Genomic DNA, 26,727 nt, shown 5'->3' on the forward strand with positions numbered 1-26,727 from the left:
ACTAATGAATATAGAGGACAAATAGGACAATGTTTCTTCTTAACCATCAGAACCATGGTTGTGCCTAAATTCTCCATGGTCACAACACCCATTGTCCTAAAATATCCCATAACGAGCTGGGAAGCTCTGAACCAATGATTTATAGATTAAAGTTTTTGCCACTTAAAAATTGCCCTGGGGGGCTTCCCTGGTGGCGCAGTGGTTGGGAGTCTGCCTGCCAATGCGGGGGGCACGGGTTCGGGCCCTGGTCTGGGAGGATCCCGCGTGCCCCGGAGCAGCTGGGCCCGTGAGCCACAATTGCTGAGCCTGCGCGTCTGGAGCCTGTGCTCCGCAGCGGGAGGGGCCGCGATGGCGTGAGGCCCGCGCACCGTGATGAGGAGTGGCCCCCGCTTGCCGCAACTGGGGAGGGCCCTCGCACAGAAACGAAGACCCAACACAGCCTTAAAAATAAATCAATCAATAAATAAAATTAAAAAAAAATTGCCTTGGATTTCCCTGGTGCTCCAGTGGTTAAGACTCTGCGCTTCCAGTGCATGGGTTGGATCCCTGGGTGGGGAAGTTCTGCATGCCGCGTGGCACGGCCAAAAAAAAAAAAAAAAAAGAAGAAAAACTGGACCTCACAGACCTTACTCCCCAAATAAGTTAGTTAATATGGCCCAACATAAATTACACAGGGCCTTGATGGACTGAAAACTGTATACAAAACCTAGTTAGTGAAGGGTTAATTATTCTCCGTCCTCCTTCTAACAGCCCAGTTTATCCTATTAAACCAGGAAAGAATGACACCTTACAGTGAATTAAGGCAACCTCAAGGCTGTGGTCGTACCAAACAGAACCCTATTCCTAGTCCCCAACATTATAGAAATTACCGACTCCATCTAATAAGCAATTGATAAATATTCTGATATCACAGATTTGGCTAAGTCTGTTGTGTTCAGTGCCTAGTTCAACAGCCTCTCAGCTGCACTTGGCCTTCACCGCTGAAGGGATGTGATACACCTTTACTGGGTTATCCTCCCGGATCATTAACAGCTTTGCCTTCCCACACAGTCATTGCAGGCAAGATCTGAACAGCATGCTGGTTTCTCCAAGAACACAGGCAGAACATTATATTAATGACATCTCCTCTAAGGACATTAAGGACAAACAAATATTGAAAAGAGAAGCTCACAAAAAGTAGATGGGACAAGGCCATGCATATAATGTGAGTCCCTGATAACTCTGTTAAATTTCTAGAAATTATTTGATAAGCTGAGGCCAGCTCCCTCCCTGACACCATGAAGAAACAGCTATTGTTTCCCATAGCACCTACAACATCTATATGGTTCTTCTGTTGTTCTGGAGGCAACATATTCCGTGTTTACAAATTTTACTTGAGCCCATTTTTGTTGTTATTTGCAAATTTGCCACCTTGTATGGGTACCCTACCACAAAAGGCTAAAGACTCTCTTCAATTACAAGTGGCACTCCAGTTAGTGCCCTTAGAGAATCCTTCACTAGAGGCAGTATGTGGATGATTTGCCTCTTTGCTCTCCTTCTCAAGCCTCCTCACAGGAAGATAGCAGCCACCTCCTAAAGCTTTTAGCCTTAAAGGAACATAAGGTCGCCAAAGAAAAATTGCAGTTTGCCCGAACCCAGGTTCAATATTTAGGGCATCTGATATCAGAACATGGGTGACACATAGATCCAGATAGACTTCATAGTTTCCTAAGTTTCATGGTATCCAAAGTAAGCACCAATGGTGAGGTTTTCTCAGGCTAGTGGGTCACTGCCAAAAATGGGTTCCAAATTTCTCTCTTATGGCTAAATCTCTGTATGTTTTACTCAAGAGTAACAACCCTTACCCAATTTTATGGAAAGAACCGGACAACAAAGCCTTCAAGGCCTTAAAGAAGGGTTTGATGGGGACTTCCCTGGCGGTCCAGTGGTTAAGACTCTGCGCTTCCAATGCAGGGGGCAGAGGTTCAATCCCTGGTTGGGAAACTAAGATCTCACATGCCATGCGGTGCAGCTAAAAAGAACAAAAAAGAAAGGAATTGCAAAGAAAAGAAGTGTTTAATGAACCCACCTACCCTTGGCATTCCAATTATCAGATTCCCTTCATCCTTTTGGTATATGAAAAGGAATGGAATGCCCTTGGGGAACTCACCCAAAAAAATGTACCACCATCCACCCATAGCATAGGGTTTTATAGCCAGCCAACTGGACCCTGTGGTATGGGGACACGCCCCTGCCTCAGCTTAGAGCCATCATGGCCACTGCCCTTTTGGTTATGGCCATGGATAAAATCATTGTGGGATCCCCTTTAGCCATTTTTGTACCTCATGCATTAGAAGCTCTCCTGAATTTTCATCACACTCAACATTTCTCAGGCAGCCGCCTCACCTCCTATGAAGTCCCTTGTTAACTGCCCCTCACCTAACTCTTTTACACTGTAATAACTTTAACTCTGCTACTCTTCTCCCTTCTATCACTGATGAAGTACTCACAACTGTTTTAACGCTGACGGACCACCTCCTGACTTGTAATGATGTGCAGGAAATTCCATTGGGTAATGTTGACTTCTCATGGTTCATTGATGGTTCTTATTTAAAAGGTGACAATGACAAATATTGTGCTGGGTATGTTATTACAACTCCTTTTGATGTTGTTGAGGCAGCATCTTTACCTATGGCTTTGACCCAACAGGCTGAATTACATGCTCTTACACAGGCCTGTACATTAGCCAAGGACAAAACTGCCAGTGTTTGTACTGATAATAGATAACGCTTTCACAGTAGCTCGTGATTTTGCAATGTTGTGGAAGCAACGTGGCTTCCTTACTTCTGATGGAAATAAAGTTAAAAATGGTCTCTATGTTCAGGAATTACTGAATGCAATAATCCCCCTTCCGCATTAGCTATTAAGATTCTGAGACTTCTTTTTTTTTTTTTTTTGGCTGCGCTACACGGCTTGTGGGATCTTAGTTCCCCGACCAGGGATCGAACCCATGCCCCCCAGCAGTGGAAGCGTCGAGTCCTAACCACCGCCAGGGAATTCCCCAAAGGCATTTTAAATTTGACTCTCTGAAGCTAGGGAAAATCACCTTGCTGATATTTCTGCAAGGAATGCTGCCCTTAAAGGGATCTAGAGCAGCCACATGTCTGTCATAGACCACAGGGATATTTGCCCAAATAATTTAGAAAAACTGGCTAGAGAGGCCCAACAATTGGCCTCAGAAAAGGGAAAAAAAAGATTGGAAATTCAACAATTTTTCTTTTGATAAAAAGAGAAAGCTCTTGTTTGGACCAAATACCAACCCAGTCCTACCAGAGATTCTAAAATTCCCACTCCTTACCACTATCCATGCATTAAACCATTGGTCACCTGACAAAATTATATCCTTCATCACTCAGTACTGGTGGAGAAACATTAACAAGTCCACAAAAAGTGCCTACCTCACTTGTCCCACTTGTCCAAAGCATAGCCCAGTGAAGCCTGTCTGTTTTGCTCCTAAACATTTAAAACTGCGTAATGGGGATTTCCCTGGTGGCGCAGTGGTTAAGAATCCGCCTGCCAATGCAGGGGACATGGGTTCAAGCCCTGGTCTGAGAAGATCCCACATGCTGCGGAGCAACTAAGCCCATGCGCCGCAACTACTGAGCCGGCACTCTAGAGCCCACGAGCCACAAGTACTGAGCCCGAGTGCCACAACTACTGAAGCCCACGTGCCTAGAGCCCGTGCTCTGCAACAAGAGAAGCCACTGCAATGAGAAGCCCACGCACTGCAACAAAGAGTAGCCCCTGCTCGCTGCAACTAGAGAAAGCCCACGTGCAGCAATGAAGACCCAATGCAGCCAAAAATAAATAAATAAATAAATCAAACTGCCTAATGAACCATTTGAGGCCAGCAAATGGATTTCATGCAACTTCCTCTGTCTAACGGATATAAATAAGTTTAAGACATGGTCTGTTATGTTTTCACACTAGACTGAAGCCTTCCCTTACAGACATGCTACTGCCTCTACTGTGGCTAAAATCCTTTTGGAAAAGATTATCCCTACCAGGGGAACTCCTCTCAAATTTCATAGTGATTGAAGAACCCACTTTACTGGTTAGGTGCTTTGACAAGTCTCTGCTGTTTGACGGGCAACACTATCACTGTGCTTACCACCCTCAATCCTCTGGTTTAGTCAAACACACTAATGGTATTAAGACTCAATTGGCAGCATTTGTTGAGGCCCTACAAATACCTTGACCAAACTCACTGCCGTTAGTTCTTCTAAATCTCAGACCCACCCCTTTTGGAACTCATGAACTCTCACCCTTTGAGACAGTCACAGGACACCCAACGTACTTGACCTACTGCTTCTTTTGACCCACAACTGATAAAAGGGGAGATGCTCCAACATTGCAAAGGCCTAATCGTTTCTATGAAAAATAATTATGTTTTGGTAGAAGAGTCTTTTCACAGTGTACCCTTGGGAAACAAAGACCTTTAAGTATCACATCTTGCAACCTGGAGATTTCATTTATTCAAAAATACACCTCCAGAAGAACTCTCTTCAACCTCATTGGAAACACCCCTATCAAGTACTGCTAACCAACCCTTGTGCCATCAAATTCCAAGGAATGGACTCTTGGATTCACGTGACACACCTAAAGAAAACATCAAACCCTGACTGGACCTGTACATCATCTGGTGACCTGAAAGTAAAGATTTCTCAGAATTGAAGCAGACAAGATTTGATGAGACAGCTTTCCCAAGATATCAGGACCAAGTCTGCTGGAAGTTTGTTGCCAAACCCTTGATGATGACATAACTCTTCAGATGATAGCCAATGCTTATTATCTTAATAACATATGGACTAGATAAAAAGTGCCCGAAGGTTCTCTCTCTTACCCCTTCTTGTTACTCAAATGTGACCTTAGTAGGTTTCTTATCTGGGCACTTTCCCTTTGACATGAGATACTAAACCCAGGAAACCCTGACATCGAGGGAAAAAAAGCTGCTGAAACTATATAGAAAACCTGACTCTTGATCAGCGATGCTTTCAGAGAAAGATCTTCATCAAAAGGGGAAAATGTAAAAAATGAATAAACAGAAACCTCAAATAGAGTGGGCAGACCAGAAGGGGAAGCTCTCACATCCTGCAATGATAGTAGAGCCCAACAGGAAAGAAGAAAGATACCTCTTCTTTCCTGGCAAGGACTCAGCCAATGAAAAGTCACTGACGCTCTGCTTACTACAGCCCTTCCAACTTCCTTTTCTGCTCTATAAAAGTGTTCACCTTCCCTTGCTGTGCGGGGACTTGCAATGTGACTTGCCATGTCGCAGACCACGAGTTGCAGTTCTCCGCTGATCCTGAATAAACTCACCTTTGCTAGAGAAGTATCTTGTAGTCTATTTGTTTCAGGTCAAGAAGATAAAAGGTTAGGTTATTGATTTGCGATCTCTTGTTAACATAGGCATTAATTGCTAATAGAAACATTTCTATGTACTATTTTAGATGCAAACTATAAACTTTGACTCCTTAGTCACGATATAATGTTCCTCATTATCTCTAATTATAGTTTTTTGTTTTAAAGTCTATTTTGGGGGCTTCCCTGGTGGTGCAGTGGTTAAGAATCCGCCTGCCAATGCAGGGGACACGGCTTCAAGCCCTGGTCTGAGAAGATCCCACATGCTGTGGAGCAACTAAGCCCATGCGCCACAACTACTGAGCCTGCGCTCTAGAGCCCGCGAGCCACAACTACTGAACCCACGTGCCACAACTACTGAAGCCCACGTGCCTAGAGCCGTGCTCCACAACAAGAGAAGCCACCGCAATGAGAAGCCTGTGCACCTCAACCAAGAGTAGCCACGCTTGCCGCCACTAGGGAAAGCCTGTGTGCAGCAACCAAGATCCAACACAGCCAAAAGTAAATAAATAAATAAATAAAAAATAAAGTCTATTTTGCTAGATATTTTTATAATCTCTCCAGTTGTGGAATCATACTCCCCTAGACCTCATTGATTCCTCCCATGGTGGCTCCACCTTCTTAACTGAACCCTTTCTCCTTGACATCAGTATCTAATTTGTACCCATGAGATTTTAGTTTGTGGAGATGACTGGCAACACTGCTGGTGGGTGGGCTGAGTCCTGACATGAAAATGTACACACTTTAAATTAAATACAATGAAACATGACTGAAGACATATTAGGGATTACACTCAGCTATGAATAACAGGAAACACACAGAACCTGCCTGATGTGAGGAAGGTGCTGATGCTACACGGAAGGACTGCATCAGAGCAGTCACTGCACAGTGCAGTAGAGGAACAAACTCTCATGTAGTTATTTTGGACTGTACCACTGTAACTGTCATAGTGGAATGGGGAGCACATAGTCAGGAGCAGTATAAACAGAACAAGGTGTTTACAAATTAGACCTTATACAAATAAGATCTAGAGAACAGGGCGCTCAGTGCTTCAGAGAATATTCTTAACCATGACAGTCTAAATTTCTTACAAGGGGGACACATGAGAGCTTGCAGGAAAATCCAAACTGTACTGGATCTTTAATGTTGAATTTGGGGACAACTGTAGAAGCCTACAGCTCAGATCAAGTGGAAGTCAAGCAGTCTATGGTGGTTTTGAGGATATACTTGACTGATAGGGAAAATAATGTGGAAAATGGGCTGGAAGCAAGTGTCTACAAAGGCCCTATGCTTCTGTCTCCTTCTATACAGGTGACTTCAAAACCTGACTAAATCATACTTCATTTCTGCATTCCAAGTTTCATGTAAGTTAGGCTTTGGTGACTTCTCACATGGGATCATAAGGCAACACATTCTAGAAAATGTAGTTCACATTACTCACATTAATAAAACAGGATCAAGAAGGGACATTGCCAAATCTAAATTTTATTGTCCTTTCACACATGTCTCTTCTTAATGTAAATTCCATAGTCCAAATCCCAGCCAAAAGAAATAACAAAGTATAAAGGACAAAAGATGAAGATAATTCACAAGAGACTGCACTATGATAAACTTTGCATACTTACAAGTATATAGCAATTATATATTCCACGGAAAATAGAATAAGGATCTTTAGGCAGTAAAAAGATAGTTTTCTGCTAAATAAGGTGGAATATATATATATATATAAAATGAATAAGGCATATCCAGTACTTGCCATAGGAAGCCAGTGGGAAAAAAAAACCAAACTGGCATTTTTCAATGTCCCTTTCTTTACACATAACTTACAAAATTAGGTAAAAATTAAACCTACTTGCATACTAGAAATAAGCTTCAATTCATGGTTCCAATAGACTTCAACATAGACACACAAAAAATTACTAAATGACTAAAAGAAAAAACTACCTATTAATTTTTTAGGAACTCTTGTTTAATGAGTACCTACAAAATTTTCTCACTTCAATGTGTACTTTGAAAATTAATTAGAAATCCATACTATAGAGAATCACTTTAAGAATGAATCAATTACAAAGAAAATTTATAACATTTCTTTCATGTTGTGAATTTTCAGACAGTATACACATAGTACTTACATGGAGATAATTTCTTTCCAGTGAAGTTTTCATATGACTTTGAAAATATTTGCTAAAATTGAAGTTTCCCTTATTTTTCAGTTATAAGGTTTCTATTGCATGCACATTTTCACATGGTTTTGTAAGGATGTGGGGCAAGTGAAGGTTTTCCTACATAGTTTACATTCAACACAATTCTCTCAACTGCAAGTTCTTCCGTGGCTTTCCAAGGAAATGGGACTGAAGGCTTTCCCACATTCTTTACATATATACTCTTTCTCTCCAGTGTGCACTCTCATGTGTCCTTGGAAACGTTGTGTGATATATGAAGGCTTTCCCACCTTCCTTACATTCAGTTTCTGTCTAGTATGAGTTCTTTCATGTATCTGAATATAACAGAGTGCTGAAAGCTTTGCCATACTGTTTGCAAAAATAGGGTTTCTCTCCAGTGTGAGCTCTTTTATGTATGTGTAATGAACTGGGACAAATAAAGGCTTTCACACATTCCTTACATTCATAGCGCTATTCTCCATTATGAGTTTTTTCATGGTTTTGAAAAGAACTGGGGCAACTGAAGGCTTTCCTACAAGTTCTACATTGATAGGGTTTCTCTCCAGTGTGAGTGTTTTTATGTGCTTGTAAAGAACTGGGACAATCAAAGGCTTTCCCACAATCCTTACATTTGCAAGGTCCATCACCAGTATGCATTATCATGTGTCTTTGAACATTTGAGGGATAAATAAAGGCCTTTCCACATTCCTCACATTCATAGAGTTTCTCTCCAGTATGAGTTCTTTCATGTTTTCGAATGCAACTGAGATAAGTGAAGGCTTTACCACATTGCTTACATTCATAGGGCCTCTCCCCAGTATGACTTTTTTCATGTATTTGACGACAACATAGAAAACTGAAGGCCTTACCACATTCCTTACACTTATACAGCTTTTCTCCGCTGTGAGTCCTTTCATGACAATGAAAGTAATTGGAACAATCAAAGACTTTCCCACAGTCTTTACATTTATAAGGTCCATCTCCAGTATGCTTCATCCTGTGTCTTTGAAATTTGGTAAGAGAACTGAAGGCTTTCCCACATTCTTTACATACATAGGGTTTCTGTCCAGAATGAGTCCTCTCATGTTTTCGACAGGAATTTGGACAACTGAAAGCTTTACCACAATTTTTACACTTATAGGGCTTTTCTCCACTGTGTCTCCTTTCATGACTTCGAAAGGATCTGGAATAACTGAAGGCTTTACCACATTGCTTACATTCATAGGGTTTCTCTCCAGTATGAGTTCTCTCATGTTTTCGAAAGGAACTTGAACAACTAAAGGTTTTACCACATTTTTTACATTCATAGGGCTTTTCTCCAGTATGTGTCCTTTCATGTCTTCGAATGTAACTGGCACAACTGAAGGCTTTACCACACTGCTTGCATTCATATGGTTTCAATCCACTATGAGTTCTCTCATGTTTTATAAAGTAACTGGGACAATTGAAAGCTTTACCACAATGCTTACATTTATAAGGTTTCTCTCCAGTGTGCCTTATTTCATGAATTCGACAGTATCTGAGAGAACTGAGGGCTTTACCACAGTGCTTACATCTGTAGGGTTTCTCTCCAGTATGAGTTCGTTCATGTTTTTGAAAGTTGTGGTGATATCTGAAGGCTTTTCCACATCTTTTACACTCATAGGGTTTCTCTCCAGTGTGAATCCTTTCATGCCTTCGAATAGACTGGCGAAGCTTGAAGGCCTTCCCACATTTCTTACAATCATAGGGTTTCTCCCCATTGTGAATCTTCTCATGGGTATGTCTGGATTGACGATGCTTGAAGGCTTTCCCACATTCCTTGCATTTATATGGCTTCTCCTCATATTCCTGATACTCACGTGGTTTGGGTATAGTGCGAGATGTCATGTGCCTATTAAAGGATGAATGACGCATGAAGACTCGTCCACATACACTGAATTCACAGTTTTCTTTTTCTGATTATGATTTGAAATTTGGCTAAGTGTTTCCCCATACTGACTACCTTCTTTATTTTTACAGAGTCTCTCTACCATATGACTGCTGTAAAAAATAAGAAGCATATTATTAATGAACTGTTTATTAATTATATTTAGTAATAGTTATGACAATGAAAATTTTACCATTTTAAAGGAAAGGGCACATTTTCTGCACATTCTGATTGAAAGTGAATTTATTAAAGCTCTGCAAGATAATCATAGCAATTATCAAAACAGTAATATTCATAAATGGTGATTCTGAATACTGATTCCAAGTGTACTATTTTTCAAACACTCAACATTTAGGACACATTTGAGAAAAAAGGTTTGATGCAAAAATTCTAAGGTTCATTAATTTTAAGGCTGGGCTGATTTGTTTTATTTCTTTGTTTTACAATGTCATGGCATAAACAATCCTGAGAACGAAGAAGGAAGCTAGAGGAATCAGGCTCCCTGACTTCAGACTATACTACAAAGCCACAGTAATCAAAACAGTATGGTACTGGCACAAAAACAGACCATAGATCAATGGAAAAGGATAGAAAGCCCAGAAATAAACTCATGCACTTATGGTCAATTAATCTAAGACAAAAAAGGCAAGAATATACAATAGAGAAAAGACAGTCTCTTCAACAAGTGGTGCTGGGAAAACTGGACAGCCACATGTAAAAGAATGAAATTAGAACATTCTCTAACACCATATACAAAAATAAACTCAAAATGGATTAAAGACCTAAATGTAAGACTGGATACTATAAAACTCCTAGAGGAAAACATAGGCAGAACACTCTTTGACATAAATTGCAGTAATATTTTTTTTGGATCTGTCTCCTAGAGTAATGGAAACAAAAGCAAAAATAAACAAATGGAACCTAATGAAACTTAAAAGCTTTTGCACAGCAAAGGAAACCATAAACAAAATGAAAAGACAACCTACTGAATAGGAGAGAGTATCTGCAAATGATGCAACTGACAAAGGATTAATTTCCAAAATATACAAATAGCTCATACAGCTCAATATCAAAAAACCAAAGGACCCAATCAGAAAATGGGCAGAAGACTGAAACAGACATTTCTCCAAAGAAGACACACAGATGGCCAACAGGCACGTGAAAAGATGCTCCACACCACTAATTATCAGAGAAATGCAAATCAAAACTACGAGGTATCACCTCACACCGGCTAGAATGGCCATCATCAAAAAGTCTACAAACAATAAATGCTGGAGGGGGTGTGGAGAAAAGGGAACCCTCCTACACTGTTGGTAGGAATGTTAATTGGTACAGCCACTCTGGAGAACAGTATGGAGGTTCCATAAAAAAGTAAAAATAGAATTACCATATGATCCAGCAATCCCACTCCTGGGCATATATCTGGAAAAGACAAAAACTCTAATTCGAAAAGAAACATGCACCCCAATATTCACAGAAGCACTATTTACAACACCCAAAACATGGAAGTAACCTAAATGTCCATTGACAGATGAATGGATAAAGAAAATGTGGTATCACTTACACGTGGAATCCAAAAAAATGATACAAATGAACTTATTTATAAAACAGAAACAGACTCACAGACATAGAAAACAAATTTATGGTTACCAAAGGGGAAAGGGTGAGGGAGGGATAAATTGGGAATTTGGGATTAACAGATACACACTACTCTATATAAAACAGATAAACAACAAAGACCTGCTGTATAGCACAGGGAACTATATTCAATACCTTGGAATACCCTATAATGGAAAAGAATTGGAAAAAGAATGGATATATATATATACATATAACTGAATCACTTTGCTGTACACCTGAAACTAACACAACATTGTAAATCAACTGTACTTGAATTAAAAAAAAAATGTCATGGCATACTAACATTCTGTCACGAGACATTACTTTCTCATGTGAGTATAACTCACCTTAGATTTGTCCCATGATTTTCATACTGATCTTCAGTAACAGGGTCTTCCCATTTTTCTCCTAAAATGCAGACCAACAACAACAAAAATCATTGTAAGTTGTAAAATATCAGAGAAAAGTTGTTACATGACAGGTCCATGATGAACTATGACCATGCCTGGTTTATTTACTAATGTAGTCCCTTTCCACATTTCACCTCTTGAAAGTGCTGATGAGCAAGCAACACTGGTTCTCTAATTGACTAAGTAATTAAGTAAGAATGTCATCATCCCTACCTATTGAGGTCAAGTTCTTAAAGGTTTCCTCCATCACATCTCTGTAGAGTTTCTTCTGGGATAGATCCAGCAGAGCCCACTCCTCTGTGGTGAACTTCACACTCACATCCTCAAAGGTCACTGAATCCTAAAACATCCCAAATACGTATGTGAGAGAATGGATAGAATGAAGAGCACCAGCAATCTATACTCAATTCATAGGAAGTTCACATATGACTCTGCGGTCTCCTAACATTTGTTCTATAACTTTGTCATTAGAACTCTCACTCTATGGTGACACTCCCTCATGAATTCAAGAGCATCATGAACACAAGGAATTTACTGCTACATTTGTATTGTGATCACTTCAAGTCTTTATTCCTCTCTTTGTCAAGACATAGAGCACCTTGGAGAAATAAGAGAAACTTGCTATACAGATGAAAGAAATAATCCATTTTAAGCACACCGGTTCATTCTGATAAAAACTTTCTCACTCCCTCTTTAGTACCCACAATATCGTGCAGCACTATACGAGCACAGGTTCACACCTGCATGAGGTTTTAACAAATACCAACACAGTGAAGAACTGGAAGGTTTTCTTTCTATTCCCATCATCAAACACGAGGCCAAAAGTCCTGTGGAAATCCAACCTGTAACAAGATCCAGCTAGTCATATTGTCCTGAAGTACTCCAGGCTAATAGAAGTAGTCAGATCCAGTTGGCTGAATGAAAATATTCTTGCGGAGGAGTATAAATTAAAATTTATATAATATTTATCACATACTCAGTTTTGCTTTCCTTTCTCTATCTCATTTCATGGGGCTAGGAAGTTATTCAGAATTAGAGCCGAGGCATGAGGAGGAAAACAGGACAACTCACACCTCCACAAAATCCCTATATTCATGTGCCTCAGGATGGCTTCTGAACAATTTTTAGAACACCCATACTGAGATGATAAGATCACAGAAGACCTTTTTTTGGCAGAATCATACAACTATAATCTGGGCCTTGATGACCTTGAGGAACAGGTTAAGACTTAAAGTTTGCAAGGGCTTCATTAAAATCTTCAATGGTTTCATGGTGAATTTGCACAAATTATAAAAATACATAAAGAGTTCAACAATGTTTTCCTCAAAAAAAAACACACACACAAAAAACCCCTTTTCTCTAATATCAGCAAGTGATACCTGACCAGCCACTCTAGAGGCTGTCCTCTCACCTTCTCTCATTTCTGAGCTACCAGGTGGGGCACAGCAGCATGACAGCCCATCCTAGGTATAGGAATTCCCCAGTGGCATAATTTCCTAAATGCTGGTCCCTGAAAGAGACCAATTACCCATTGATGTCCATGTGGAGGGAACAGAAAAAAGGCTCCCATCCATCAATTCTGATGCTAGAATTAGCTTGTTTGGTAGAGCAACATCAGCGAAGGAACACCTCTCTTGTTGTGGGTCCAGGGAGTAAGAGGAGCTGCCTAGGGCAGCCCTAATTACTCTTTCTTCACTGGAACAACAGCACTTGCTCATAACAAAGTGCAACTACCTGGTGTGCAAAAGACAGTGAACATTAGCAGGCCCAAGACTGCTTAGCCTTAGAAATGCTTGCTCACAAATTTCATCTTTCACTAGTATCTAGAATCTGTAATTTTGGGAGTAAGCCGACCAACCTTACAGATACAAGTGCCTCAGTGCTCCTAAAGTGTATATGGTAAACTCCTGTTTTCCTTTGGAGAGTCTGTAATTTTGTTTCATGTTCAGCAGAAGGTGCCTACCTGATCAGCACCCACTTCCCTAAACAACTATGGGCACTGAGTCTCTAATTTGTTACTTGGAGAACTCAGCCCATCCTACGTGGTAACACCAAGAGACAACATTTGAGAGCTTGCTTCTGGTTTCCTCCACACCAAATTTAATTCAATACTAAACAAGACTAATACAAAATATTTAATGATCCTCATGTAAAAAAATTTTTTTTAATTATTGGGTAATGTCAAAGTAGACTGAAGTAAGTAAAACGATGGCATGTGTTCTTGGAAAGAATTCAGCGTCGCCCAGATGTCATCTCTCCCAAATGATATATTTATTAAATTTCACAAATACCTAAAACAGTTTTTAGGACTCGATAAAAACTACTCCTCCAAACCTAATACTAAGAAGGAATGTCCAAAAATGGACAAAGTCTTCTATGGAAAAACATGACAGTCTACCTAACACACCTCTATGGTAATTCAGACAATACAAGTATTAGCAGAAAGGAAAACAAACAGAACAAAGGAAAGGAAAAGTGTCTTCCACAGACCAGCATTTAATATGGAAAGTTGTTCAAGGACAGAACAGGAGAGTAGTGGCAAATATCATGAACTCTTGACTACATAAGGGACAAACTACTATCCAGTTGGAAAAATGCAGCGTATTTCCCTCCATTCCATAGACAACAGCCTACTTATTGTAGATTTAAATGTGAAAGATAAAACTAGGCCACTTTTAGAAGTCACAGGTAAATGTTTTATTGATAGAAGAATAGAAAGAGTATCTCATATAAGCAAAAGAACGATCTATAAAGCCAGAGACAAATTCAAATATATTAAAATTAAGGTAGTTAAAAGATACATAAAAAGGAAAATATCTGCAACGTGCACAGATATAAAAATAGAAAAGGGCTACTTTGTAGAGTTAAAATGAACAGAGACATAATTTTAAAATGGAAAAAGAAGCAAAACATATTTAACAGATATGAAAAGGATAATATATGAAAAAATGTCCATCACCTTGGCAACTGGGTAATAGGACACTAAGATGTCCAGTAAATCCCATTTCACAGTGATTAGAACAAAACTTAGTCAATTTAATAATCCCAAGCATTGGGACTTCCCTGGTGGTGCAGTGGTTAAGAATCTGCCTGCCAGTGCAGGGGAACGGGTTCAATCCCTGCTCTGGGAAGATCCCACATGCCACGGAGCAACTAAGCCTGTGCGCCACAACTACTGAGCCTGCATGCCACAACTACTGAAGCCTGCACACCCTAGAGCCCATGCTCTGCAACGAGAAGCCACCACAATGAGAAGCCTGCACACTGCAATGAAGAGTAGCCCCCACTTGCCACAACTAGAGAAAGCCCGCGCACAGCAACGAAGACCCAATGCAGCCAAAAAAAAAAAAAAAAGAAGAAGAAAAAGAAAAAAAAAACCCAAGTGTTGAAGACCATTGGGGAAAAAAAATCATTAAATTATGCACAAATGGAGGAATGGTCAAGTGATATACTCCATTGCTCTGTCCTGTGAATATGAACTTGATCGCTATTTACAGCCCAGCAATTTCCAACAACGTCCACAGAATTTATTGCATAGTTGCACTTGGAGAGATATACAAGGGTGACATACACTAATATCAACAGATCTGAAGGTTTTATCAATAAAACAGTAAAGCAAAGAGTACTGCAAAAAGTGCAGCATGTTACCTATTCTATAACTGTTATGGTCTCCTGCACAGACAGATGAAGCCTCTCCCGAGATTTAGTTCAGATGTCTGCACTGATGATAACATATACACACCTAAAGAGCATGAAAGGGGTTTCTTAACTTCTACAATGGAAGTGTTTGGGAAAAGGAAAGGAAGCCTCTCAAGAAAGTGAAAAATGCCTTGAGACATCAAGGAAAGAAGGAAAGGAGCCTGGCCTGGGTTTTTTATTGAGCTTAGGGGATGGGCTAGGGTGAGAATTCAAGTACACGAGCAAGGCCTTCTGTGGATTCAATCACTTGCCAGAACCAAAGGAAGGGACACTGAGGCTTTCTTATCACCATGTACAGATGTGGGCACAAGTAGATGAAAGAAAGAGGAAGTAAGGTTTAAAGTTGTTAGCAGTCAAACATCAAAAAAAGGAGTGAGAGACTTCTTATCTATGGTCTGGTATCTAAGGAGCTTGGAAGTCAGCTTCTGGTACCTTCTAGTCCTCAGAAGAAAAAAAGCCAAGAAACTTAAAAGCAACAACTCTTCCATCAGAGAACTGAGGTCACAGGGTAAATTGCTGTCTCCAAATTAGAAACAGAAACAAAAAAGTATACCCAGACACCTGAAACTAAAACAACATTGTAAATCAACTGTACTCCAATAAAAATTTTAAAATAAAATTGGAACAATACAGAGAAGATCAGCAGGATGACATGCAAATTCATGAAGCGTTCCATATTTTTATAAAAATACTGAATGCTGTACACCTGAAACTAATATAATACTGTAAATCAACTGTAAATATAAACAAATAAAAATAAATAAATAAATATATACCCAGAATAGTCTCTTCTTTCTAACAAGGCCTGTCCTGAAAACAATCTATTTCACAAGCGCACAACTAACTGGGATTTTGCTAGAGCCTAACTGACCTGGGGGTGTAGGGAAATAGCCAACGTGAGTCTCTTTTAGCATTTTCTGCTCTCAAAGGTGGGGGCACCTCTGAGGATAATAGTGGTTTTTTCCTCTCCTAACAACAAATATGCGGTGTCCCAATGCCACTTCTCCAACTCTCTGTCACCAAATAGATGTCCAACGGTTCAATTCAATTCAAACACTAACTCACATATGTTACACTCTATAGATTTAAGCACTCAGTCCTAGACAATGTCTCTACTTCAGATGCCAGACACAAATGGCGTGCCTTGGTTACCAACATTTCTACTCAGCTGTCTACAAATCACAGATTTCCTTGACACACCATCAGGTTTCGTAATTTACTTAAAACAAAAGACACTCTATCACCCTTATTACTCAAGTCATTCCAAGGACTTCAAAAGGTTTTTGCTAGGAACGCAGGACAAAGACCAAACATCTTTCTCATTATATCACAGAAAGTCAAACCCAGAGATACAGGATCACTGAAAGACTGAGATCAAATCAGTGTTCTAGAGAATGCTTCCCCTCTGCCCACATCTACTTCTACATCAACTGGCCTCTTGTTTAATATAAATTGACTATACAGAAAAACCTAGATGCTTTCCGGTAACATCAAGAAGAAGACAAGGATGTCCCCTCTCACCATTCCTTTATCAATCTTATACTGGAAGTTTTAGCTAATGCAATCAGACAGGAAAAGTAAATAAAAAGGACAAAAAATGAGAAGAAATAAAACTGCCTTGGCTGGCATACGACAAGACTATCTTTGGAGAAAAGCTCAAAGAATTCCAGTAGCAAAAAAAAAAAAAAAAAAAAAAAAAGGACCTTGAACTACTAAGAAAGTAGAGGAAGGTTGAAGATGAAAATGTTAACATGCAAAAGTCAACTGCTTTCCTATAGATCCACACATAATAGTGAACTCAACTTTGACGAAGGACCAAAGGCAATTAAATAGAAAGAATTTAGTCTTTTCAACAAATAATGCTGGAAAAATTGGATATCCAAATGCAGAACGAAGAAATGAATCTAGACAGAGATTTAAAACCTTTCATAAAAATTAACCCCAAATGGATCAGAGTACTTAGTGTAAAATGTAAAACTACAACACTCCAAAAAGATAACATATGAGAAAATCTAGGTGACCTTGGTTTTGGTGATTAATTTTTAGATACAAAAGCAAATGCAAGATCCAAAAGATAAAAATAACTTTGACTTCATTAAAACGAAAAACTCCTGCTCAGTGAAACACAGTGCTAAGAGAATGAAAACACAAGCCAGACAGGCAGAAAATCCTTGGAAATCATTTAAATGATAAAGCACTGGTATCCAAAACATCCAAAGGACTCTTAAAACTGAACAAAAAGAAGACAACTTAATTAAAAATGAGCAAAAGATCTGAACACACATTTTATTGACGATATACAGATGGTAAATAAGCACGTGAAAAAATTCTTATTACCAGGAAACTGAAAATAAAAGAATGAGATATTACCCAACACTTCCTACAATGGCTAAAATTACAAACCTTCAGAACACCAAATAATGGCAAAGATGAAGAGCTGGTGGTAATGGAAAATGGAAAGCTGGTGGATTTTTGATGTGGATCTGTGAAGCCATCAGTGGAAAACTAAATCTCTCAGAAAATAGAAATTAAACAGTTGGTGGTGCTTTTGAGGATAAGCTTGATTGGAAGATCAAAGAATGTGGAAATATTTAAAGGAGCAAAAAATCTGAAATTACTTAAAATATATTGGGAAAAAACACTCTTCTGTTTTCAACACCAAAAGCTGTCCTTTGATGAGATCAATTTAGTAAAAGTGACAAGTATCTAGTCAACATAACAGAGAAAAGAGGGAAGACAGAAATTACTCATATCAGAAATGAAAGAAGGGGGAAATGAACATGAAAAAGGACTTGATACCATCCAATATCCATTTATGATGACAAACTAATAATAGAGGGGAACTCTCTCTTTTTGAGAAAGAACATTTACGTGACACCTGTAGCTAACATCATACTTAGTGGTGGGAAACTAGATGCTTTACTGGTAAGACAGGAATGGAACAGAGCAAGAAGATTCCTCTCACCACTCCTATTCAACACTATATGACAAACACACACACACAAAGAAAAAAATAAATACAAAACACATTGTACTAGAAGCCCTAGTCAATGCAGTAAGAAAAGGAAATAAAAGATATACAGATTGGGAAGTAAGAAATAAAACTGTCTTTGTCCTATATGACATGATTGTCTATGTAAAATATCTGAAAGAATCTACAACAGAGATTACTCTTGGAATTAATAAGAGCAGAGTAAGGTTGAAGGATACCAAAGGAAATAAGGTATCAAGCCATGAAAACACATGGAGGAACCCAAAAGGGACTTCCCTGGTGGTCCAGTGGTTAAGACACTGTGCTCCCAATGCAGGGGACATGGGCTTGATCCCTGGTCGGGGAACTATGATTCCCCATGCCATGTGGCCAAATTAAAAAAAAAAAAAGTATACTGCTAAGTGAAAGAAGCCAATCTCACAAAGCTACACACTGTATGATTCCAAGTATGTGACAATCTGGAAAAAACAAAACTATGAGCCAAGAAAAAAATCTCTGATTGTGAAGGATTTGAGGGTTCAAGGGAAGAATGAATGAATAGGTTGGGCATATAGGATTTTTAGGGAAATGAAACTATGCTATAGGATACAGAAATGAAATGAAGGATTTATGTCATTAAACATTTTCCAGGATCTATAGATCTTTTAACACAAGGAGTCAATGCTACTGTAAACTGTATACTTTAATGTATCAACATTCACTGAACAATTTTAACAAATGTTCCACACACAAGATTTAAAATTAGTGTAAATTGTGTGGATGCACAGTGGTTATGTGGGCACTCCCTGTACTCTCTATTTTTCTTTTTCTGTAAACCTAAAATTGCTCTAAAAAAACACTGAAGTAAATTAGAAAAAAAAAAAAAAAAGTTGAAGACAGACTCATTGCAATTCACCCCTGATGACTGATGACCAAAACGGGACACCTTTCATACAACTGATTTGAACCTATTTCAATAAGCCAGTATGGTGCTCCATGAGCCTGAGACCTGTTACGGAAGTGAAACTTCAACTGAATGTCATGTTGGAGAGCAGCACTGTATATTCTGAGAAGTGCCACGGTTACTACCAGTCATGTCTGGGACTCCAACATGGATAAGAGTGTCCTGGTGAGTCCCTATATTGTGGACCTAGTATATGTACAGATGAGAATAACCTTGATTTCTATTTTGGATATCTCTAAATCAAGAGATCCCAACATTTCTTTTAATATAAAAGGGCAATTCTTACACATCGTCCAAAAGGCTGTGAATACATGTAGATGGGGCCAACTTTTGGCCAGTATCAAGATGACTCTCTGATGTTTGGTTAGCTGTGTGGTTTGGTCATTTATCAGGGATATCACAAGGGATGAAGAGCAGCAACTCTCCACTGAGCTCATCATGCACGAATGCATATTGTCATCCTTAAAGTCTATGCACACCCCAGAGCTATGCATTCAGTTAATCCCAAGAAACTCCCGAGGCAAGTCTCCATCTGGGGGAGTGGTGACCTCTTCCAAGACCACAGCATCCTTTAATGGACTGAAGAGAGAATAGGCCACCCTCCTGCGGGAGGCATAAACCAGGACAGGTTTTGCTCCATAATGTCATGCGGTGGTGCTGGTAGGCATGCCAACCCGATGGGGTGCTAGTTCTAGGGTCAAAGGCACAATGGGCAGCTTAGCAGAGGGTCACAAGCTCAGTGCTTATGAGACCCTTTCTTTTCTTTTTTTTTTTCTTTTTGGCTGCGTTGGGTCTTCGTTGCTGTGCGCGGGCTTTCTCTGGTTACGGCGAGCGGGGGCTACTCTTCGTTGTGGTGCACGGGCTTCTCATTGCGGTGGCTTCTCTTGTTGCGGAGCACGGGCTCTAGGCGCGCGGGCTCTAGAACGCAGGCTCAGTAGTTGTGGCACACGGGCTTAGTTACTCCGCGGCATGTGGAATCTTCCCAGGACAGGGCTCGAACCTGTGTCCCTTGCATTGGCAGGCGGATTCTTAACCACTGCGCCACCAGGGAAGCCCCGAGACCCTTTATTTTCAAGAAAGCTCAGTGTGTGACAGTCACTGCAGCTCTAATGGCAAACAGTGTGAGGCACAGGGCAGTTTCTTGCATCAGAAGTCTATGGACAATTTAAGGCCACAATTTAAGGTAACTCCAGGAGGTATGAAAGGTCACTGAAAACTCTACAGTGAAGGAGGCTAAGAGGATTCTAACACGAGTTAGTGTTATGTATGGCTGTTTTACGGCAATTTAAACACAGTCTAGAGCCTTCTGTGGTAGGGGTGACCTCAAGGTGGGCAAATTTCCAAGCAATAGCAAATATGGGCTCAAGTAAAATTAGTAAACAAGGAAAACGTTGCCTCCCAACACCAAAAGGACCCAGCAGATCTTGTGGGTACTGAAAAAGACTATGTAACTATTTCTTCACAGTGTCAGAGAGGGAGCAGCCATCTGATTATAAAAGAATCTTCAGGAACTTGACCAAGGCATGAGGGTCTTATCTTATGCGTGGGTCAATGGCCCATCCACCTCGTATGAGCTCCCATTCCAATACTAGTTCTGAATGAGTGTGAAATGAATATCCTCAGAGGAGGACGTCGTTAGTGTGATGTCATACCTGTGCTCCTGGAGCAAAGTGCATGCAGTGCAGATCCTACCTGCAGAGACTGTGAAATGGCAAGGCTGCTGAGGTTCCCTGAGGATAACCAGGTAAAGATGTATCATGTCTCTTCCTCCATGACATATAATTTAAGTAACCCAAGCTTAAATCAGTTAAAACTAATTCCTTTGCTGTGTCACAGTGAGGTTGTTGTGTCGTCCCTAATAACTCAGAGGGTCAGGATCTTTGTTGCAGTAGAGGGAGAAGCAGCTGCAGCAGAGGTGCTGCTGATGAGCCCTCTGGTATTTGGAGAGTATACTCAGTCCACCATCTACTGGCTCCCTTCCCTCTCTTTTTTTTCTTTCTCTTTTAAATAACTGCTCTTTAAGAAGTAACCCCTAGGCTCACCTCATTCACAGGGTATAATCGTATTCATAACACCCTAATGTAACGGGGCTATTTGCTCTCTTGCCTTGCTACAAAAGTCCTTTTACACACACATATATGTGTGTGTGTGTGTGTGTGTGTGTGTGTATATATAGATTTTTTTCCCCCCTCTTTGCAAAGCCACTCAGCTTGCGGTATCTTAGCTTCCCAACCAGGGACTGAACCTGGGCCACAGCGGTGAAAGCACCGAGTCCTAACCACTGGACCACCAGAGAATTCCCAGGCCTTCTATATTTTATTAACTGACCTGATTAAGCTGTACTAACGTCACAGAATGCATTAAAGTATTTTACTTTGTCCTCCTAAACTTCATCCCCCCCCAGCATGATAATCATTAACCAAACCCTAATTCCTAAGAATAACAGCGCTTTCGACTAGCTGTTTTCCAAGGCTAGATGGTATCTACAGATAAGGGTGACTTAGGAGCTGGGACCCCCTGCCTTCTGGGAAAATGCCACAAGAAGATGAAAAACTGCCCTCTCACTTCTCCTCCTAGCATAAAAGAACCTAAATTCTTTTCTGAATTAAGATGGTTCTTTAGGAACCTAGTTAGTCCACCTTCTCGGTTTGCTGACTTTCAGAATAAAGTCGCTACTTCTTGCCCCAACACCTCACCTCTCATTTTATTGGCCTGTCATGCAGCTGTAAGCAGATAAGTTAGGGGAACCCCAGTGAAAGAGAACCCTGGCTTTCTTGACATAAGAGAAGCCATTTCTGGCCTAAGCCATTTTGTGATCTAAGCCTGGCCACAATGCTTGCCCTTGAACAGGTCTCAGTAATCAATGACCTTAAAGAAAAAAGGAATGAAAGAACAGAGAAAAAGTAGTCAAACGATAGTGCAGTGATACAGCAGAGTCCTAGTTCCTCCTCAAGGGATATAGATATATATACAAAATAATATACCTTTGAGTTCTGCAGGAACTAAGGCCCCCACCCAGCTGGAGGACGGAATGATGATGTTGACCCTCCTGACTTCATAAACCAAAGCTTGGACTCTGTCGACCTTTGCCCCAATTTTATGCTGAATTCTCCTCTGCTCAATCCCCTTCATGAATATGCATGTACCCTTAGCTTAAAACTTCTCCAGTTTTGTTGTTCAGGGTGACAATGCTTTGGGAAAGATCCCCAATGTTCTCCTTACTTGCTGCAAGTAACAATAAATCCTTCCTTCTCCCGATCTTTGGCTTGGTTGTGTCTATTGGCTCAACACCCACCAAAAGGTGAACCCAGTTTTTGGGTACCACAGTGAGCAGTATGAGCTTGAACTTGGTAACATTAAGACCTCTCCTAAAGTTGGGAGACACCAGCCTCAGACACATCTTCACTCCAAACACATAGATGGGTTACACCCAAGACATCCACCTAGAAACACTGTAAGGAGGGCCCCATTCCCATACTCCTGCTCCCAAAGGACAAAGAATTACAGAAACTGCGAATTCAGAATCCTCTGTATATAGAACCCAGGGTTGTTGGGATCAACAATGCCACATAGGGCAGGAGAGCGCACAGGAGGAGACCCCAACAAACAGCAGCTCACGGAGCAGGAGCTTCCAGGCTTTCTTATCAGCCTGTCCAGGTAAGAAGCGCTAGGGGAAAAGGGAGGGGTGAGGCTTAAGTTTACAGTAGTTAAACATCAAATATGTGGATCCCCACCAACCCACCCAAGAACAAACAGAAGAAAAATGTGCATTCACCATGACTTGGTTTTATATAAAGAAACACTAGCAGGATGATGGAAGTAATCAAAACTGGTTCTTTGAAGACGGCTGCAGTTAAGAGCACAGAAGGGGAGTGGGATATGTGGGCAGGGAGTTGTCTTAAGTCAGTTTCCTATCTTAGGGATTTTTTTAACCTTCCCATGAATTATTTATTTAAAAGAAGGAGAAAAAATTTTATATGCCATATTTTGCTATGCTTAATAATTATTTTAAATTAACTTTTACATTTAAATATTAATTTAATTTTAACTTTTCTACATAGGAAACCACACCAAGACTTAATCCTTTAAACAGTAAGGTGTATAAGACTGCAGACTGTAAATAATTTACAAATCCCTTTCTAACGAAAAGGACTAGGGGCATTACAGTTTGTTCTTCCACTATATTTCACACTGGTGATGCTTTCAGGAACGAATGGCATACTCTAATACACTAGGACTTGCAAAGTAAGAGCTGAAGTAAACTAAGAATTTCAAATATTTACAGAGGCTTTGAGGATTTTCCTCTTACAGATGAAAATAGAAATTGAATTGTTTTTTCCTCACATCCATTAAAATAGGAACTCATTTACCTTAGGAATAGTATAATAGCCTTTTAAATGTCAAATTTCTCTAGGGACAGGCACATACACTGACCTAAAAATGGAAAAAGCACCTGAGAACTTAAATACGCCCATCTCACATCTTGAGATTCTCTTGCCTAAATGGAATAAAAATTCTATTTGATTCCAGTTTTCTTGCCTTACATCGTATCTCTCGATCAACTTACATTTTAAAATCCCAAGTGCTAGTGCAAACTAGAGTTAAAGGGCTGCAATATTTAGAATAAAAGAATCCAAATACTGAAATCAAAACAGATAAGCAGGCTGCTTCCCTCAAATTCAGAAGAAAACCCCATTTTCAGAAAGTTGAACATATTCCAGACTTGGTGTCTAACACTCCAGGTTGAGATGGAACCCCTAGAGTGGGTCAGTCCCTGGTGAAGGAGGGTAGGGACAGGTTAGCAGCCACACGAATGATCTCTGGGAGCTCTACACGCCCTCCCCTCTCCTGTAAGCATGGAAGCACTCCCTTCCCCAGGCTTCTCTTGTCACAAGTCAGGAAACTGTCAGCCTGATTCAGTTTAAGGCTCTGACCCAAAGGAACTCCCCAATTCATAAACCTTCTGTCCATGAGACAGAACACCTGATCTTCACAGACTCTCAGTGTGTACAAATTACACTAACTGCATGTACACTGTGGATGCAAAACTCAAACACTCTGTCTGAAAGTGTCTAGGCCTACGGAACTACAACTACAACCTAAAAAAGGCATCATCCCCACCCCCACGTGCAGGTGCACCGCCAGCTTTCCAAAGCTCTGCATCTTCTCTCACTATAAAGTTTTCTTCTGTGGTGGATGCGAACAGGTAGGACACCTGCAAGGGTAAGGCTTCCCAGGAAGAACCAACTAGGTTTCGGAGTACTTCCCTTTCCAGCCTCAAGGGGATCTTAGTGAGGCTCACTGACCACAGGCCTCTACTCTCCCTGGACTTGCTTTGGATCCCTGAGATTTTAAATGACACAAAGCCAGTTTTTGAACAATACAGCAGAATAACTTAAATCCAGTGTTTACGTGGGAAGGAGGAAAGAAAATGGTAAGGCACTTTAGTAGTTCAAGCAGAAAATCCCAAATATCTATTCCACCCAGAATAAAAGATGTCAGTTAATTATTATTTCCATGGCAAGAAATTCATTTGTAAATAATTAACTATACTTGAACACTTTTGGTCTAAGCCCTGCAATTTCATTTGAAAATATCCAAAAGTAAGCACAGACCTCAGAAACTTACTACACACGTTCAGGGAAAGAAAGAGTGGAACCAAATTCTTAACAAATGTAATGTAATACAAGAATATTTTATCTTCTCTCAGAGTCACCTCTTTCTTGCCTGTTTGGAACTATTTTATACTGTCCTTATAGCTCTATTGATTAAACACGTTTTTCCTTTATTGAAAAATGCAGACTAAGTCAGTAAATCTCTTTAAAGTTACAAACCCAGGGATAGGCAGTGCTGACAGTTTCCACAAAAATAAACTCCACCCAAAGGACTTCCCATAGGATGTATGTGTCCTGTAAAGATCTGGGGGAGAGGCACAAGGTTTTCATACAATGTACATGGTTCCGTGTGGTTATTCGGCTTTCTTCTCATGTAAAACATCCACAGATTAAAAAAAATAAATCTTTAAGAGCCATCCATGGCTCTGTGGGAAAAGGATAAACAGTTAAAATATTGGGTCCCTTTGAAATGCACCACAGAGGACAAATAGTTGATAGTGATGCTGTGATTCGTAAAGGCGAAGCTGGCTTTGGGAATGAGAGGAGGGATCTGGAAATTTAGGTATTTATTGCCAGAGCTAGGCTGGGGAAACAGAGCTGTGAATTTGAAACCCTGCTCTAAAAACCAGAACACTCGTAACACTCAGAAGAAAACGAGTCCCGCTGACGTGAAAGGAGAGACTGTGGACTCCACAGAGCACAGTTCCTCCAACGCAGGATCCCCGGAGACCCAGTCACGACTGTTCCCTGATGACCACCCCCCCCTGTGGTCACCGCACAGTCTGGGGGAGACGACAGACTGCGGGCACAGAGCTGCCCAGAGAGGCTCCGGGGTGAGGGCCCAAGTCGCCGCGCGCAGTGACGGGACAGGACGCCCGGGGTTCCGGCTGCCGGCCCCGCCCCCACGCTGCCAGACCGAGGGGACTGAGGTCCGAGCGGAGACACACGCGGCTCGGGTCCGCATACCCCAGAGTTGACCGCGGTCAGACCCGGGTCCTGCCAGGACCGGTTCCGACCAGACACTCCACCGCGTCTTCACATCGCTGGGCAGCGCACTTACCATTTCTAGGTTTCCTTGAGTCCCTCCTATGACTCCCACGACCGCTGCAAAGCACAGCGCAAGGGACACTGCGGCAAAGCCACAGAGACGATTAGGGACGAGTAGGTATGTTTGCGCCAATGCAGTGCGTCTCCCCACCCACTTCCCCCAGCGGGGTTCTTGATTGGACAGTTTGAGAGGCCTCGCCCCCCACGCTTGACTGACAGCGGGGCAGGAGGATGCATGTCTGCGTAACCAGATTCTGCGGGTGGGCGGCGACCTGACCCAGCAAAGGATGTTTGCATTTAAGCGGAACTTCTTTCCGGCTTGGGGCGGCCTGTGTTGTTTTCGCCCAGTTCTTTATGAACGCGGAGGTACAGGGAAATGCTGATTGAATTACCAAATAAATAAAGTAAGTACAGCACTCGAAGATGGCCCAGATCAGGCGACACTGAAACAATAGGGTCTTACGTCCTATATGGGTCAGGGTCTTGGCTTAAGTCTGTCAGACCATTCTAAATAGTGACCCTTGTTTAGAAACAAAGACACTTAAGGTGACCCCGCCATGTGTAATAAAGAGTCTGGCTCCATTTTAATATTTGTACTTTGACAGGATTGAGCCTTCCATCCATCCCTGCCTCTTCCCCACTCATATAAAATTATGCAACAACTTGCCAATTTCTTACAAAGATTATAGCTGGCATTATAATAAGTATTACATTGAATCTTCAGATCATTTTGTGAAGTAGTGCCAGTTCAGCAATGTTAACTCTTCTGAACCATGAAATTGGGATGTTTTCTATTTACACTTGTCTTAATTTCTTTTCACCATGTTCTGTAGTTTGAAAAGTACTCACTTTATACTTTAGGTTTAGCTTGTTCTTTTTCTCGTTCTTTGAGGTGTAAATTTAGGTTGTTAATTGATATCTTTCTTTCTT

At 40.8% G+C, this 26,727-nt stretch overlaps 2 protein-coding genes across 2 annotated transcripts in view; both read right to left on the bottom strand.

Moving 5' to 3' along the window:
- Positions 1-26,727, bottom strand: part of LOC309658667 (uncharacterized protein) — a 167,611-nt gene that overhangs the window by 102,341 nt on the left and 38,543 nt on the right. The window lies entirely within an intron of this gene.
- On the bottom strand, positions 6,906-25,925 carry LOC309658668 (uncharacterized protein). Its single transcript, XM_082457510.1, has 4 exons — positions 25,811-25,925; positions 11,715-11,841; positions 11,439-11,499; positions 6,906-9,435 (listed from the first exon to the last, which is right to left on the bottom strand). The coding sequence occupies exons 1-4, from the start codon at positions 25,811-25,813 to the stop codon at positions 8,034-8,036; spliced, it is 1,593 nt and encodes a 530-aa protein (XP_082313636.1). The 5' UTR covers positions 25,814-25,925; the 3' UTR covers positions 6,906-8,033.

This window comes from Balaenoptera physalus (assembly GCF_965194825.1).
Source record: "Balaenoptera physalus genome assembly, chromosome: 3".
Lineage (NCBI taxonomy): Eukaryota > Metazoa > Chordata > Mammalia > Artiodactyla > Balaenopteridae > Balaenoptera > Balaenoptera physalus.

Bases quoted from the DNA above. Each gene is read 5' to 3' on its own strand.
- LOC309658668 (XM_082457510.1), bottom strand. The intron at 11,500-11,714 runs GTAGGGATGATG...TCTGCATTTTAG, and splicing joins TAAGAACTTGACCTCAATAG to GAGAAAAATGGGAAGACCCT. The intron at 9,436-11,438 runs GTGAGTTATACT...ATCCTTTAATAG, and splicing joins AATCATGGGACAAATCTAAG to GCACATGACATCTCGCACTA.